Below are 14876 nucleotides of genomic sequence, written 5' to 3'. Positions count from 1 at the left end.
TTAATACCCAATTGTCTAAATATTATTTGAACTTTATTTTGTGTGTTTACTATCGAAACACCTTAAAAAAATGTCTTCTACAAAACATAGAATAATTCTCTATTGCTTTCTTATATTACTTTCGTCTCTATCTTTCGTCCATTCTCTTGAGAATCCACTCATCTCTCAATGCACTTCAATTAATGACAAGTGCTGTCTCAGTATTCTCAAAACTAAAATATATGAAGAAAGCCTCTTGACATTTCTAGATTTTTATCACGAAAATGAACAATTTTATGAAAATTCAAGACTTGCTTCATTAGAAAATGATATCCAGCTTGCTATGAATCATCAATTGGAAAGTATTGCTTTGAATTGTGACATTTCTAAAGAAAATGTGAAGAATTTCTATTTGGAAAGAACGAAAACTTTTTCATATGATTTGGAAAAAGAGAAAAATTTGGATTTTTTAAAAATTGATGGAATTTCTGATATGAACCTTAAAGAAATTAAGAAAATTTCACTTCAATATTTTGCACTCCAACATTTTTCAAGGAAAATGAAGATTAAAAAGGAAATTATATTGAAATTCTTTAATTGGAAAATGGGATCTGCTCACGAATTGCTTAATTGGTTAGCCAGAGAGTTTCCAAATAGAGATTCTTCCAAAAATGTTGTGGACAAAATGGTGGGAAAGATTAATTTTCAAATTGTTAAATCTGAAATATTCAAAAATCAAACAATGAACGATGAATTTCAGAAAGAAGAGCAGAAATCTATTAGTGATGGTGTGGTTTATGTCTTTTGTTTCCTTGTAATCATCTCGACCGTATCACTGATTTATTCGAATCAATAAACTTTACAATTTTACCTTTTGAGTTCACAATTGACTGAATAAAATGAATCAGAAATGGCAAATTCTGACACGCTTCAAAAGCTTGATACTCTAATCATGTTTTTTATGCCATTTACAACAAATATCTTTAATTGACTCTATGTTTACAATGGATTCTTTGTCTCTACAGTAAATGGCCTTCGGAGATTTGTTATTTCTTCCACGCGTTGACTAAGCACGAAACAAGCGACAAACAATTTTGCAATTCTCCGTTTCTTAAGCAAACCAATAGACAGAAACAACCAAACATCAAACAAGGCTTTAAAAAATTTATCAAAAAAAAGTTCCTACCATCTCTCCTTTGTTACAGAGAAGCAAACACACTTTGTCCCTTTCTGTCCTCCTCCGTCTCTCTCATTGTATTATTAGAATATAATACTTTGTATAATTTTTCAAAATACCACACTCTAATCATCATCATTTCAAGTTATTGTAAATAATATATAAAAATGTCTTCAGCTGAACGTAGAATGCAATCAATTAAACAACACTTGATGCCTCAAGTTGTTGGAGGAGAAATGTTGAGCACTAATTTGACTAGTGCTACTGCTCCATCAAATCCTGGTGAAAAACGTTTCCTTGAAGTTAAGGATTCAAAGACTGGAAAAATCATCAAAATTAATGTAGAAGAAGGAAATGCCATCAGATCAGTTGCTTTTGAACAATTGGATCTTGTTTGTTTGGATCCTGGATTTATGAATACAGCCATTTCTAGAAGTAGTATTTCATATATTGATGGTGAAAAAGGTATTTTACGTTATCGTGGATATGATATTGAAGAATTGGCCGAAAAATCATCATTCCTTGAAGTTGCCTTCTTGTTAATCAATGGTGAACTTCCAGATAGAAATCAATTGAATTTATGGGAAGAAAGAGTTACTAAACACTCCTATCTCCACGAAAACATGGTCACCTTGTTGAAACAATTTAGATATGATGCTCACCCTATGGGAATGGTTATTTCATCAATTGCTGCCATGGGTACTTTCTATGAAGATGCTAATCCATCCCTCCAAGGATCTGATTTGTTCTTGAAGGGTGCTGATAAGGATTGTGTCAAGGTTGACTCACTTAGATTTAAGCAAATTTATCGTATTCTCGGAAAGTTGCCAACCATTGCTGCCAGTGCTTATCGTCACAGAATTGGTAAACCTTACAATAATCCTGTCAATAACCTTAACTATACTGGTAACTTCTTGTACATGTTGGACAGATTGAGTGAAGTCAACTATCATCCAAATCCAGTTCTTGCTCGTGCTCTTGAAAAATTGTGGATTATTCACGCAGAACATGAAATGAACTGTTCCACTGCTGCTATGCGTCACTTGAGCAGTAGTAGAGTTGATCCATACACCTCAATTGCTGGTGCATGTAAGTAATTTATCAAAATATCAAATGATATATTTTAATATTTCTATAATAATTTAATGGAATGTAAATTAACAGCTGGTGCCTTGTATGGTCCATTGCACGGTGGTGCTTGTGAAGCTGTTCTTCACATGTTGGAAGAAATTGGAACAAAGGAAAATATTCCAAAATTCATTGAAGAAGTCAAACAAAGAAAGAAGAAATTGATGGGCTTTGGTCACAGAATTTATCGTTCATATGACCCTCGTGCCAAGATTGTCAAGAAGGTTGCCGATGAAGTCTTCCAAGTTTTGGGCAAGGAACCAATGATTGAAATTGCTGTTGAACTCGAACAAATTGCCCTCAATGATCCATACTTTAAGGAACGTAAATTGTATCCAAATGTTGACTTTTACACTGGTTTGGTTTACAAGTGTTTAGGTTTCCCAGCTGACTATTATCCAGTTCTTTTCCTCATTCCAAGATGTGCTGGTTGGTTAGCTCACTGGATTGAAAGTTTGGAAGATCCTGAAGTCAAGATTTTCAGACCAAAGCAAGTCTATACTGGTATTGACCATAGAAAGTATGTTCCACTCAATCACAGAAAGCCTGCTCAAGCCAATAATGCTGATGCTCTCAGATCCTTCATTTCACCAATGTCTAAGCGTAGATCTAATGATTAATCCCATGTACAAACTCAATCTTCAATTGTAAAATATATAAACCTTAATTTATTTCAATTAATTCAGAAAGATCTAAGATTTGAAATTGAGTATTGACATACTTGAAATATAAAAAAGTGTTAAAAATCGAGTCAGGACAGATCTTGGTAGTTTTGAGCGCACTCTATCATCGTAGACCTCTGTTGTGCACCTGCTTAGCATTTCTCATCATTCCAAACAAAGTTCTGTTAATTGTAACAAAAACAAAACATCAAATTCCTCTCTCGCCTTTCTCTCTGTATTTCACTCTTTGCTTTTCCTCTCATTTATTGTGGTTGCCAACATTTTAAAAAATTAATCGATGAATTTCAAGTAATTAAAATTTTAATTGATTTGATTTGATGAAAACAATTTACCAGAATCGGAATGATCATAAAACTGATAACTGATAGTCAATGGATGTTGTTAATGGTTGGATTTAAATAGTTGATTGATTGAAGACAGAATCAAAAAAATGTTCAATTCATCTCCTATAACAAGAACAACGATTCATGAAGAGAATGATGAAGATGAGCAACAACGATCAGGTGGTTGGTTTCATTCGAGGGTTCCTCCAGAAGTACTCTACTCAATCATATCCTATCTGGATTTTAGATCAATCATGATGATCATTCCTCGGGTGTGTTCATCATGGAGAGAAATTATCATTCAACAAATTAATACATTGCACATCTATCCGAATATTGATTTGTATGGTGGTGATTTTGATCATTTATTTAGTAGTGAGAAGGAGGAGCAATATCAAAAACACATGATGATTGAGAAGGATATTATTCCCTTCGTAAAGTATTTGCACAAGTTTGTGGAGAGTAATAGGATGAAGATTTTCAATCTATTCATCTATGGGAGTATTCAGGAAGCTAATCTAGATAGGTATGCTCCATCACGTCCAAGGAATACTCATTTCCCATCTCTTCATCAACAAAGAAAGAAGGAATTTTCACAAAGAGTGGTCAACTACTTGCCAAACTATTTCACAGAACCAACATTCTCAATGGAAACATCCTATCCAACCAATTGTTCATTCATCAAGTTGGATTTTAATTTTGATTCGAATGCATTTTGCAATTTATTCAAAGCTTGTAAAGATAATTTACAAACAGTAGTATTGAAAACATGTAAGGTTGATCAACCTTTTTGTCAGTGTTTTGATTGGGTGAAGGACAAGTTGGAAAATCTAGTCCTTGACAATGTCACTGGTTTTTTACTTACCAATACTTCAGAATTTGAAAATCTCAAATATCTATATCATGACACTGAATATAGTATTGCATCAAATGTATTGGAATCAATGTATATTGGACCAAAGTTTTTTGAATTGAATAATCTTTCTAATTGTAAGAAATTGAGTCTTCATCTCAATTATACCAAAGCAGCTCAGTTGAATCAACTCTCATCTACCTCAAATAATATTGTGGAGGAGCTGGAAGTTACACTTGGAACAGTTCAATATTCGTATTGGGAAGAATCATTGTCTATTTTTGATACAGTGGAAATGACGAAGGCCTTTCTGGAACTCTTAGCAAAATTCAAATGCGTCAAGAAGCTGTCCATAAATCTGGACGGTGTCTTTGATTTTGCATTGATGAGACACAGCTCTCCAATATTCCTCACCTCAGATCCAAACCTGAAAGAACTTCCAAATGTTTTGGAACTCAAATTGGAGGGACGTTCATTCTTTACCAATAGAATAGATAGATGGATAACACACTTCCCAAATATTAAGCTATTTTCATGTCATGTGGATAATGAAAATGATATTGACTTGTTGCAAAATAGCTTGTATTCCTTAAAGACCTTAGAGGAATTGGATCTATCCATTCGTTCTTTTTCATATGGCGAATTGAGTTCCAAACTAATCGAGACTCTTTTATTTGTATTTAAAGAGGGCGGGGCAGGACGTTCATTCCTTAAGAGTTTGTGTATTCGAGGATATGGCGACTGCAGAGAACAAAACCCAGAATTGGATAAATTATTAGAGTTTATGTCTGGATATGCCAAACCAGCAAAAGTATGCCTCGTGCCAAGAAAGCACACTCCAGCACTGCAAAGCATGCAATCAAAATATGCAAATAAGGTCGACTTGCAAGTGTTAGAAAGTCAAGTACTTATGGATAAGTCACTCGAAAATGTAAAGCCAATTGACTATTCCCAATCAATTGATGAAATCCTAGAGCAGAGAAGAGACCTTTCCAACAGGTTGAAAACTTCGAGCATCATCTGTCTCTATTGTGGATGCCTCGTACAGAGATGCGACTATTCCAAACATAATCAAATCTGCCACTCTGGAAATGAATTGGAATATGATCTTAAAGTTGCCAAACAAGTTGATCTTTCAGAATATGAAACTCATTGTCCTTCTTGCCACAAGGATATCAAGAGAAGAGATTTCTCTACACACGAATGTACCGAAACTAGAATCAAACTTCCTGTAATTCCCACTTCTTCTACCAAATTCCACTACCAATAATAATATTCAAGAATAATGAATTTTCGGATTTCATTAATGCATCTTAATAAGAACCTTGATTGAGAACAATTCAAGTACTTCACTTATTGCCCTTAATTAAATACTAATTTGTATTATAGTTGCATTGTCCGATAATTCGCCTTTGATTTGGTCTTTATTTGCTTGTCCAGATAAGATTCTATCGTCCTGAATAGGCCAACCAAACACCCTTTGCAATTAAGGCATCAACCAAAGCAGCGTCATATTATAATGTTATTAACCCTTCCGTCTAACGAAAATTTTTTAGCTGGAGAGTGAAAACAAAGAAAGCAAAATATTCAGGAGCGAGCAACTTTCCCGCTCATTCGTCATGTCACTTTTATTCGACCTCCTGGAGGTTAGTACCTGGATTACTGAGAGTTGGTGAACTGATCTAGAATTGATTGTTTCTGTTGTTTGTTCTATTCTTCTAAAAGTTTCATAGAGAAATCAATGAACCTTTTAGATTGTTGGCATGACACCATGTTCACAGCCCACAAAATTGTATTCTTAGATTAGTGATTATTGGAGCGATACAAAGGATTGATCAGAACAAACTTTCATAGAAATGAGAGCACTCTTCAAATGTTGATTGGAAATAGTTATCCAGAAATTATTGTGTAATGCATAGTCTCCACCCACATGAATTCCAATTAACTTCCCATTTTCATTTACAACCGGAGCACCGCTTGTTCCACACAAAGTAGGACAATTATGTGTGTACAAATAATCTCCAGTTTTAACTTGAAACGTTCCTTGGCTGGCAATTTTGCATTCAAAATAGCCCATTTCACGCTGAACTTTTCCCCACAATTGGTTAGATTTGGTATCATCTAAATCTCTGCAATAATCCTTTTTGAATTTTTCAATAGAAATAGTGCCGGGATACCCAATAACATAACACTGATTACCCTCTAATGTTGTTTCAACAGGTATGAAGGGGGTGGTGAGGTTCCTTTGGTCAAGTTCTAGAAATGCGAAGTCGTTGCTAGTCTTCCATGGAACATCCTTTCCAGGCATCTTCAATTGTTGGATATCTTTCTCAAAATTGCTTCTATCTACAATTTGCACCTTCTTTATCAAACTAGAGTCATCAATTTCAAATTGTGAGTCTCTAGAACAACAGGAAAGATCAATGTATGTACTTTTTAAGAAGTACACGACCCCATCTATTGTATGAGAAGGCTTGATGCAATGTTGGGCAGTCATTAATAATGACTCAGATACAAAGAAAGCTGTACCAAATGATCTTATACCCTTATTACAATCTGACTTGTATAGTACATAGAGACGGCACACAGATCGGGAGGAAGTTTGAATGGCTTTCTTCACACTGCCGCTCAAAGTTTTGCTTGTATGACTTTCAGTGATTAAGTGAATACTTCCTTGAAGATTGCCTTCATTATCAGAAAAAATACACTCCCCGCTGTCAGCGTAGTCCATGGCAATATCTACATGCTGGATGTAGTCATTGTCAAATACGAACTCTGGTTCATCAGTGGTATCCATTTTTTTTAATCAGATTTTTATTAGCGCCAAACGGAATTAAGGTGGCACTGTAGCTCGCAATAAAAGGAAATTTTGTAAAATAAAAATTTTTGGTCCAACTTTTTAAAATTTCTTGCCGACATACGAAGTAAATTGTTAATGTTTGAGAACCTCTCCCAGGGAATGCTACCACTCTGGAGATATCATTCGAAGAGAGAATATCCTATGAGATGTATATATTACAATCCTGCATTACATTTCTTTACAAATCACTAGTTATTGAATAAATAATAAATTCCTCCGTTGATCGAATTTGTTATCAGAAATGTAACAACAAGATAAAACCCAGAGAAGAACAACATATGGTCTAGAGATGTTAGAGAAATTATACGAACAATTCAAACTCTCAATTCAAGTCGAGAAAATCAAAACAGACTTTCAAAAATATAGAAATTGTCAAACTCATAGAGCCAGTAACAGTTCACCAGAAATGTCCAATGAGTCATCAGAATTTAATCCACGTACAACAAAAAAGTCAACAAAAAAACCAGCCATTGAAATTAAATAGAGTGCTGGTTTACAATGTAATGAATGTACATCCACAAATATTACAACTACCTCAACAAAGAGATCTACAACATCAGCAGAAGATTTGGAACCGAGATCAAGAAATCAAAAAGGAGAACGTTTATCCAAATTACTAAACGAAATATTGGACACCTTAACAAATATTGAAAAATTGAAAACTGAGGGAGTTTTCTCATCTCCATTCTATATCATTAATGGAAGTATTGCTCTTCCATATGCAACTCCTTTATTCGATCCATTGATTTTGAGAATGAATGGAAGTAAGATTATTCAAGGAATTTGCAGATGCACAATTCCATTAATTCTCTTTTCTGACTTTCTGAAGGAGGTGAAAATTCTAGATCAAGGTTACAATTCTTACTGAAATGAATGGTCCAACAACTATTGCAGGAAGTATTTGAACAACTAGTGAGGATGGAAAGAAGGCCCTCAGTGTTTTTGATCTCACAGATAGAAATGCAGGAGCTTTAATGAAGTCAATTGCTGTAAGCTATGACTTTTATAACTTGCCATCCTTCTTTTCAATTACAAGTGGAGGTGTTTCTTATATTGTTTCAGTTTCTAATTACACCAATGAGAATATTGCATGGCGACAGTTTATTATTGTCTATTCTGATGATATTTCCAAAACAGCTCACAATAGTATTATAGCTTCCATTTGTGTTGCTTTTGGTATTTTGGTGTTTAGTGTTTTATATAGAATTTTACTTAGTCGAATAGCCATTAGACCAATATTGTTTTTGGAGAAACAATTATCATTGATTCAAGTTTTTGATTTGGCAAATGTGAAACGAAACTCTTCAATGTTTATTGAAATTGAAAGTATTTATCAAAGTTTGGCAGCCACTGTTAAATGTCTATCGGAAATTAAGAGTTTCCTCCCTGATACTGTTGTTAATCAATTGGACGAAATTGAAAAGACTGAAAAGGAATTAATTGAGCTGAACAATGGAAAATCCCTCATCAATCACCACCATGGACAGGCACCAATATCCAACACAGAAAAGTATTCCATCGACACAAAATCAACAGCAGACCAGTCATTTAAGGGTTTCGTATCAGATAATAGATCAAACTATTCATCTTTCAAACATTCCAATTCGAAAAGTCTCATTAAGAGACAAGCATCACTCTCCTCTAAGGGAAGCACCAGCTCTCTATTCAGGATGGGTCTCAACAAGAAGGAATGCAGTGTTTTGAATATTACTCTCCCTCAATATACTGACATGCACACAATAGAGGAAATTTCAATAACATTCCCTAAAATAGTATCTGTCATTAGAAGTGCAGCTCAACAATTCCAAGCCAATTTACAAGTTGTTTCCATATCAGAGTATGTTTTGGTATTCGATACTGGAAGAGAACATAAACACATTGCCGTAACTGCTCTTAAAGTTAAGAGAGGATTCCAAGCTTTGAATACTCAACAAGATTTGTCTTCAGAAAAGGTGGAATCGTTCAATTTTTCAATGGGAATTTCAACGAATGAGAATTGTCATGTAGGAAACTTGGGAACACGATCATTCAGATATTATTCAATTGTTTCAGAGTCAACTGTGATTGCAAAGAATTTGAGCTTATTGGCCAATCAATTGAAGATTAACATTCTAGTGGATGAATCAACCTTTAAGGAATCGAACAAGTACTTCCTTTCACGACCTGTGGAAAGAGTTCTATTCAGATCCATTAAGAAAGAAATTCTTGACAATGATGCAGAATAATCTCAAGAGTCAACTCACAACCATTGACACAGTTTCCTCTGTTTATGAATTAATTAGAGAATCAGCAATAGAGGAGAATGAATGTAAGTTCAATTATTTATTTTGTAATCTGTAACATGGCTCTTCTTTCATTAGGGATGTACGACCTTCAAAATCAAAACGAAAACCTTAGAATACAGAAATATCACACCATCTTTGACATTTTCAAATCAGATATTTCCAATGAGACTTTCATTGAATTACTGAATGAAAAGATTTTAGAATTGAGAGAGTACTTGCTAATTGATCCAAATGACTATCCATCTAAGAATCTGTTTGAACTCTATGAAAAGTTTGAAGCTCACAAGACAGCCAATATTCAATCTTTCAGAAATACCATCTCTACCTATTGCATTACATCACTACTCACTTGCTATTGGAGGAAATGGAATCAGCAATAGATGAAGAATAATTCACACCACTCTCTATAAACTCTTCTCTCCAATCCAAGTCCATAATTTAAATTCTGATTCACCTGGAAGTTTGCTCTTTCTTCTTCGTGTTTTGCCTACCTTGGATTTGGAATAATTTGGCTTATCATCAACGGAACTTTTCCTTTTGGAATTTCCCTTCTTTGCTTGTTGCTCACGATCTTGAACAATGTCTTGTTGAAGTGTAATAGTATTGGTAACCTGCTGTTCAGAGACATTTACAGAATTATTTGGGCTTACTGTTTTACAGTAATACACATTATCTATATCATTTGATAAATTACTGTGATGAGAAGGGCTGTTCGATTGGTGGAAGAACTGTTCCATGGTAGAATTAGTAGAAGCAATTGGAGCAGATGCCTGCATTAAGGCTACATACTCCCTTAACAGATCCTCAATATCTAACCTCAATTGTATTCCACTGCTGTTTGCAGCATGGTTCATCATCGATGGTAATTGAGTGTGTGTAAAAGTGATTTGGCTCTCTTCTTGTGGCTCTTGTAGAGTCATTTTGTTTTGAGTGGTGTGGGAATAGAGAGCAAGCCAGCCAAACTCAGTACACCTCTAGTGGAGCATTGTTGTCTCAATTCTCCACAACAGCAACATGTTCCCACTTGGAAAGAGATTCTATTGTTCCCTTCAAGAAAACAACGGACTCACTCTTTGGAAAAAGATGTGCAAGTTAGGACTTCCTAATGGGCAGCCATCTCGTTTGATGTAGTAACAGTAAGAATTTTACCAAGTTTGCTTACCTTAATAATCCATCAGTACGAAACGCTCTCTTCATGTGATTGAGGATCTCTGAGGATTGTGCTCTTGAAACTTTCGCGTTTCATTAAGATGAGGTGTTGTGAGATCTCTGAGATGCGACAACAATCACTACGTCGTTTAATGAGAAGGAACAATCTCATAACGTCTATAACCAACTGTATTGTGATATGGGTAATGAAAGGTGTAATGTAATTTACCTTAAAGGTACCCATTAATGATAGTCCTCATCTTGGAGGAACAAGAAGGTATCTCTCTCTCTTTAACATATGAATGTGGTGAAATGGCAGTTACCAAATAGATGATCGTTAGACTTATTGAAACACTTGTGTTTTTGAGTTTGAAAATTTTACAACTTGTTGATCAAAAACTTCAAGGTGATAATTTTCAGACTTTCACTTGAAGTTATTGGTGAAAGAAAAGTATCATGAATGATTCAAATAATTCATATATAGTATTTTTTATTTCAATCATTGAATTTCCAATGTTGACACTAACATGTCACACCAAAATTGTTATTTCTCTAATAAAATTCTTAATGATTAGTGGTATATAATAAGGCATTGCTTTGTTGGCTTCTAAGATCTTCTTCTTGATCCTTTTCATCATCTGAATCATCATAATTTGTATTAATATGTAAAAGTGAAGTGTAGTGTTGTAATTTCTTTGGTTTGGTAAGTAAGAATTCATAAACAATTGCTCCAAGGGCAGCTCCAATAAATGGTGCTGTATAATAGATCCATGAATGAGCATACCAAACACCTCCAACAACTTGTGGACCCTGTTGTTTTCGTAAATGTTAAAATTGAGCAAATATTTCAATAATTCAAGTTAAGGAAATTTTGTAAATTGTGAAATTTGTGTGAAAACTTACAAAAGCTCTTGCAGGATTCATTGAAGCTCCAGTTAAGGCACCAGCCATAGCATCTTTAGAAATTAAATTCCATCACTATTGAAATTATTCAAATACTTACCAGCTCCTAAAGCAAATGCAATGGGGAAGGCAGCAATCAAACCAGTAATTGAGTGAAGTCCATTAGATTTCTTGAAATGTTGAGGTTTGACAGCAGCACCAAATATAGCCAAAACCAAAACAAATGTCAAGATAATTTCCAATGCAAATCCTCTCCAGGCATCATCAATATCTTCTGGTGGTTTGAAAATTCCTGGAACAACAGTTTTACCAATTAAGGTGGTCAATGCAGCTCCAACAATACTTCCAACAATTTGAGCAATCATATACACAATACCAGATACAAGACCAATATTTCTTGTAATAAGGGCTCCAAAAGTAACTATTAATTTCCATAAATATCCATTATTCATTATTTCACACAATAATTACACATCAAACATTAAACAAAAACCAAATCAATAAATCCATAAATCCCACAACTACTAACCTGCACAATTAAAGTGAGCTCCAGAAATTGGACCGAAAATGTGAATACACACCAACAATCCGAAAATATGTCCCAATGCCACAGTTACTGGTTCATTCTTATTGGCAAACACAGCACTCGAAGTACCCAGAAAGACAAACTATAAGTCATTGGTAGCAGTGCAATGAAAATGCAATTTTTTGAAGATTACAAGAAGGGCATCATTTAATTCACAACCCCATCATGGTTGTAGTTGCATGATTTTCATCAATTTTCTCTCCCATTAAAATTCAACGAGTTGATAACTTACAATTGCGGTTCCAAGCAATTCGGCAAGGATGGCTCTCCAGTAGACGTGAATATCGGGATGTCTTTTATCATTTCACAACATTCACATCGTATGTTTAGAATAAAAATCCAATAAATATTTAAAGATATTATAAACACACTCACCTCCAATATATTTTGGCTTTTTCTTTCCAGGTTGGCATTGGATCTGTTTTTAAAGAGAGCAAGGTGATGATGACAGGTCTTTGCTTTTTTTTTTAATGATGAAGAATCATGGTGGAGAGAATGGTGCAATACCCTTTTTGAAATATTGAATAGGTAGTGGAGCAGAACTGTTTTTCGATACTGCATTATTCCATCCTCCTCAGTTTATCCCAACTCCGTGGAGGGTGGTTCGTGCTGCCGCATGCAGATAAGATATTGAGATAATGAACTGATAAAAGATCTTTTGTGTACAAGTTTATTTGAGCATCAAGTCTTGGATAATGGAGTCACACTTCTTGATGAGTTCTTTACGTTCTTGTTCTGATTCTTGAGTAAAGGCGAGAGTGAAATGAGGAGTGACAGGTTTACGATCTTCGAAAAAGAGACCTGTAGATTCCTTCACTTCATCACTGACAGCCAAATAGAGTTGACAATCAGCTCCTTGCTCCAATGTTCTCAAATTTCCTTTCAATTTCTCATAGAAAGTTGGAAGAGATATTGATAAACCTGGAGTATCGACCCAACCAGGGTGGCATGAATTGAATGTTATTAGAGATTTGTCATGTAATTTGGCCCATTCTTCTGTAATGCAACATGATTGACGTTTGCAATGTGCATAAGCAGAAGCTCCAGTAAATCCTTGATTTTGTAAATTATTCAAATCCAATCTAGAAGTAAGCATTCCACCAGATGATACAAAAATAACTCTACTTGCATCCTTGTCTTTCTTGGCAGACTCTTCCATGAAATTAATTAATTCTCTAGTCAAGTAATATGGTCCAATAGTATTTACAAGGAAATTGTTTTCATATCCATTCTCATTCAAGGTAACTTGAGCAGTTTTAGTCACTGGATCAATCCTTTCCACAATAGCTCCAGCATTATTAACTAGAATATTGAGTTTAGGAATTGTATTGCCAATTTGACTATCCAAGAATTGTTTAATGCTCTTCACAGAGGACATATCCACAATGTGTAAATAAACTTGTTCATTATTCGATTCCTTGATGATATTTTGAACTGCCTCCTTTCCTCTTTCTTCATTTCTACAAAGTAAATGCAATGTACAACCTCTTTTGGCCAAATCAATAGATGTCTGATAACCTAATCATACAACTTGTTAATAATAACAGTTAACAACAATACTAACCTAAACCAGAATTTGCTCCAGTAACAATGCATACTTTGTTTGTCATTGTTCCAACATTCTTTACAGATTCATCTGATATGGTGCTTCCGAGTCTTCTCTCGAATCCAGCTTTTGTATAATTCCAATAACCATAGACTCCTAATAATAGTGCTCTAAGTGTGCTCATGATGATGTTTTTTCTTCTTTGCAAACACAACAGTTGTTCAACCACAAGAAAGATAAACAATCTTATTGATCGCAGATAATCAAAGCAAACCTCCGCTGAGGATATTTCTCTCTAATCTTCCATGATAATACTCGACAATAATTATTCATATCATCTGTTAGCAGTATTGATGATATTAGCAGCTGCTTGTCTATTTCTCTTCCTTCTCCTAGGACCATCTCTTTTCAAATTGATGAAGGGAATGACCATCCATCCAATTATAATAGCCAAACAAAAACCAGACATTAGAATACCCATGGCAATCATTGCAAAATAGTATGAATTATATAGCCTAGATATGGAATTTACACTCACATAAGACTCTGTCCTATCTGTGTAACATGAAATGTTTTCAATTTTGGTTCTGTTTTGCATATTAGTTGCATACTTGATGTAATCTTCGGAACCAACATTCATCTTGTATGTAATACTATCAGTTCGTGTTCTAAAAGTTGTGTTAGGAGCAATTACACAATCATTAATTGCATCTGGGTCACTATCCTCATCAAACCCTTGCACAGGGAATGTAATATTGAAGGAACAGAATGTATCCTTCAGACTTGTAAAACAATCTACAAAACTATTTTCTATTGTACAACAATTAGAATGTCGAAAAACTAGAGCATTCGGATCATTGGCCAATGATGGATCACTATCAACGGTCAAGTAAAAGTAAATGAATAAACTCAACTGTGGAATGACTAGCATTAGGAAGAAGGCTGTGAATATGCATAAAAAGATAGACTTTCGTTTACATTCCTTCCTACTTTCCTCTTGTTCTTCAGCAATCATTGCTGTTCCTAGACTAGTTACAGAGGAGACCTCTGATCTAACACTCAATTCAACATCCGAGTCTTCTTGATTCCTTCTCATCCAAAAGTATTATTTACAAATTGAATAGATGATGTAGAGTTTCAAAATTTAATATTGTTACACTCTCTTTTAAATGATTATCTAGTAGGATTCTCCTAGATGAAATTTCCAATATCCTTGTGTTCAATTTTAATATATTAAAAACAAATTGATGATGGAATTATTTCAAAGCCTAGGGGAGAGTAGGTACCAATTTTTTATTTCTTGGATCACAAAGCTCTCGATATTAGAACACATGAAACTCAATATTCCTTTTCAACGACTCTCAATTAAGTGCATTGATTATTCTATTACCTTAGCATGATTCG

The 14876-nt window shown here is 34.5% G+C and overlaps 8 protein-coding genes across 8 annotated transcripts; 3 read left to right on the top strand and 5 right to left on the bottom strand.

Annotated features, from left to right (window-relative positions):
* Positions 1 to 1392: 1392 nt before the first annotated feature.
* Positions 1393 to 2904, top strand: NAEGRDRAFT_54230 (citrate synthase family member; the record flags this gene model as incomplete). The annotated part of the gene is made up of 2 exons (XM_002669378.1): positions 1393 to 2245; positions 2321 to 2904. 2 exons carry the CDS (start codon positions 1393 to 1395, stop codon positions 2902 to 2904), a joined length of 1437 nt encoding a protein of 478 aa, XP_002669424.1.
* Positions 2905 to 3397: 493 nt separating this feature from the next.
* On the top strand, positions 3398 to 5413 carry NAEGRDRAFT_75653 (uncharacterized protein; the record flags this gene model as incomplete). The annotated part of the gene is made up of 1 exon (XM_002669377.1): positions 3398 to 5413. One exon carries the CDS (start codon positions 3398 to 3400, stop codon positions 5411 to 5413), a length of 2016 nt encoding a protein of 671 aa, XP_002669423.1.
* A 540-nt stretch (positions 5414 to 5953) lies between these two features.
* On the bottom strand, positions 5954 to 6940 carry NAEGRDRAFT_54228 (uncharacterized protein; the record flags this gene model as incomplete). The annotated part of the gene is made up of 1 exon (XM_002669345.1): positions 5954 to 6940. One exon carries the CDS (start codon positions 6938 to 6940, stop codon positions 5954 to 5956), a length of 987 nt encoding a protein of 328 aa, XP_002669391.1.
* A 1037-nt stretch (positions 6941 to 7977) lies between these two features.
* NAEGRDRAFT_75651 (uncharacterized protein) lies at positions 7978 to 9228 on the top strand (the record flags this gene model as incomplete). Its single annotated transcript, XM_002669376.1, has 1 exon — positions 7978 to 9228. One exon carries the CDS (start codon positions 7978 to 7980, stop codon positions 9226 to 9228), a length of 1251 nt encoding a protein of 416 aa, XP_002669422.1.
* Positions 9229 to 9692: 464 nt separating this feature from the next.
* On the bottom strand, positions 9693 to 10208 carry NAEGRDRAFT_75650 (uncharacterized protein; the record flags this gene model as incomplete). The annotated part of the gene is made up of 1 exon (XM_002669344.1): positions 9693 to 10208. The coding sequence occupies one exon, from the start codon at positions 10206 to 10208 to the stop codon at positions 9693 to 9695; it is 516 nt and encodes a 171-aa protein (XP_002669390.1).
* Positions 10209 to 11001: 793 nt separating this feature from the next.
* Positions 11002 to 12339, bottom strand: NAEGRDRAFT_75649 (uncharacterized protein; the record flags this gene model as incomplete). Its single annotated transcript, XM_002669343.1, has 6 exons — positions 11002 to 11247; positions 11341 to 11393; positions 11441 to 11761; positions 11870 to 12008; positions 12159 to 12219; positions 12302 to 12339. 6 exons carry the CDS (start codon positions 12337 to 12339, stop codon positions 11002 to 11004), a joined length of 858 nt encoding a protein of 285 aa, XP_002669389.1.
* A 257-nt stretch (positions 12340 to 12596) lies between these two features.
* Positions 12597 to 13656, bottom strand: NAEGRDRAFT_61019 (uncharacterized protein; the record flags this gene model as incomplete). Its single annotated transcript, XM_002669342.1, has 2 exons — positions 12597 to 13444; positions 13491 to 13656. 2 exons carry the CDS (start codon positions 13654 to 13656, stop codon positions 12597 to 12599), a joined length of 1014 nt encoding a protein of 337 aa, XP_002669388.1.
* Positions 13657 to 13806: 150 nt separating this feature from the next.
* On the bottom strand, positions 13807 to 14568 carry NAEGRDRAFT_75647 (uncharacterized protein; the record flags this gene model as incomplete). The annotated part of the gene is made up of 1 exon (XM_002669341.1): positions 13807 to 14568. The coding sequence occupies one exon, from the start codon at positions 14566 to 14568 to the stop codon at positions 13807 to 13809; it is 762 nt and encodes a 253-aa protein (XP_002669387.1).
* Between the last annotated feature and the right edge of the window lie 308 nt (positions 14569 to 14876).

Source organism: Naegleria gruberi (assembly GCF_000004985.1).
Source record: "Naegleria gruberi genomic scaffold NAEGRscaffold_83, whole genome shotgun sequence".
Taxonomy (NCBI): Eukaryota; Heterolobosea; class Eutetramitea; order Acrasida; family Naegleriidae; genus Naegleria; species Naegleria gruberi.
This window is presented reverse-complemented; position numbering and strand designations above follow the sequence as displayed.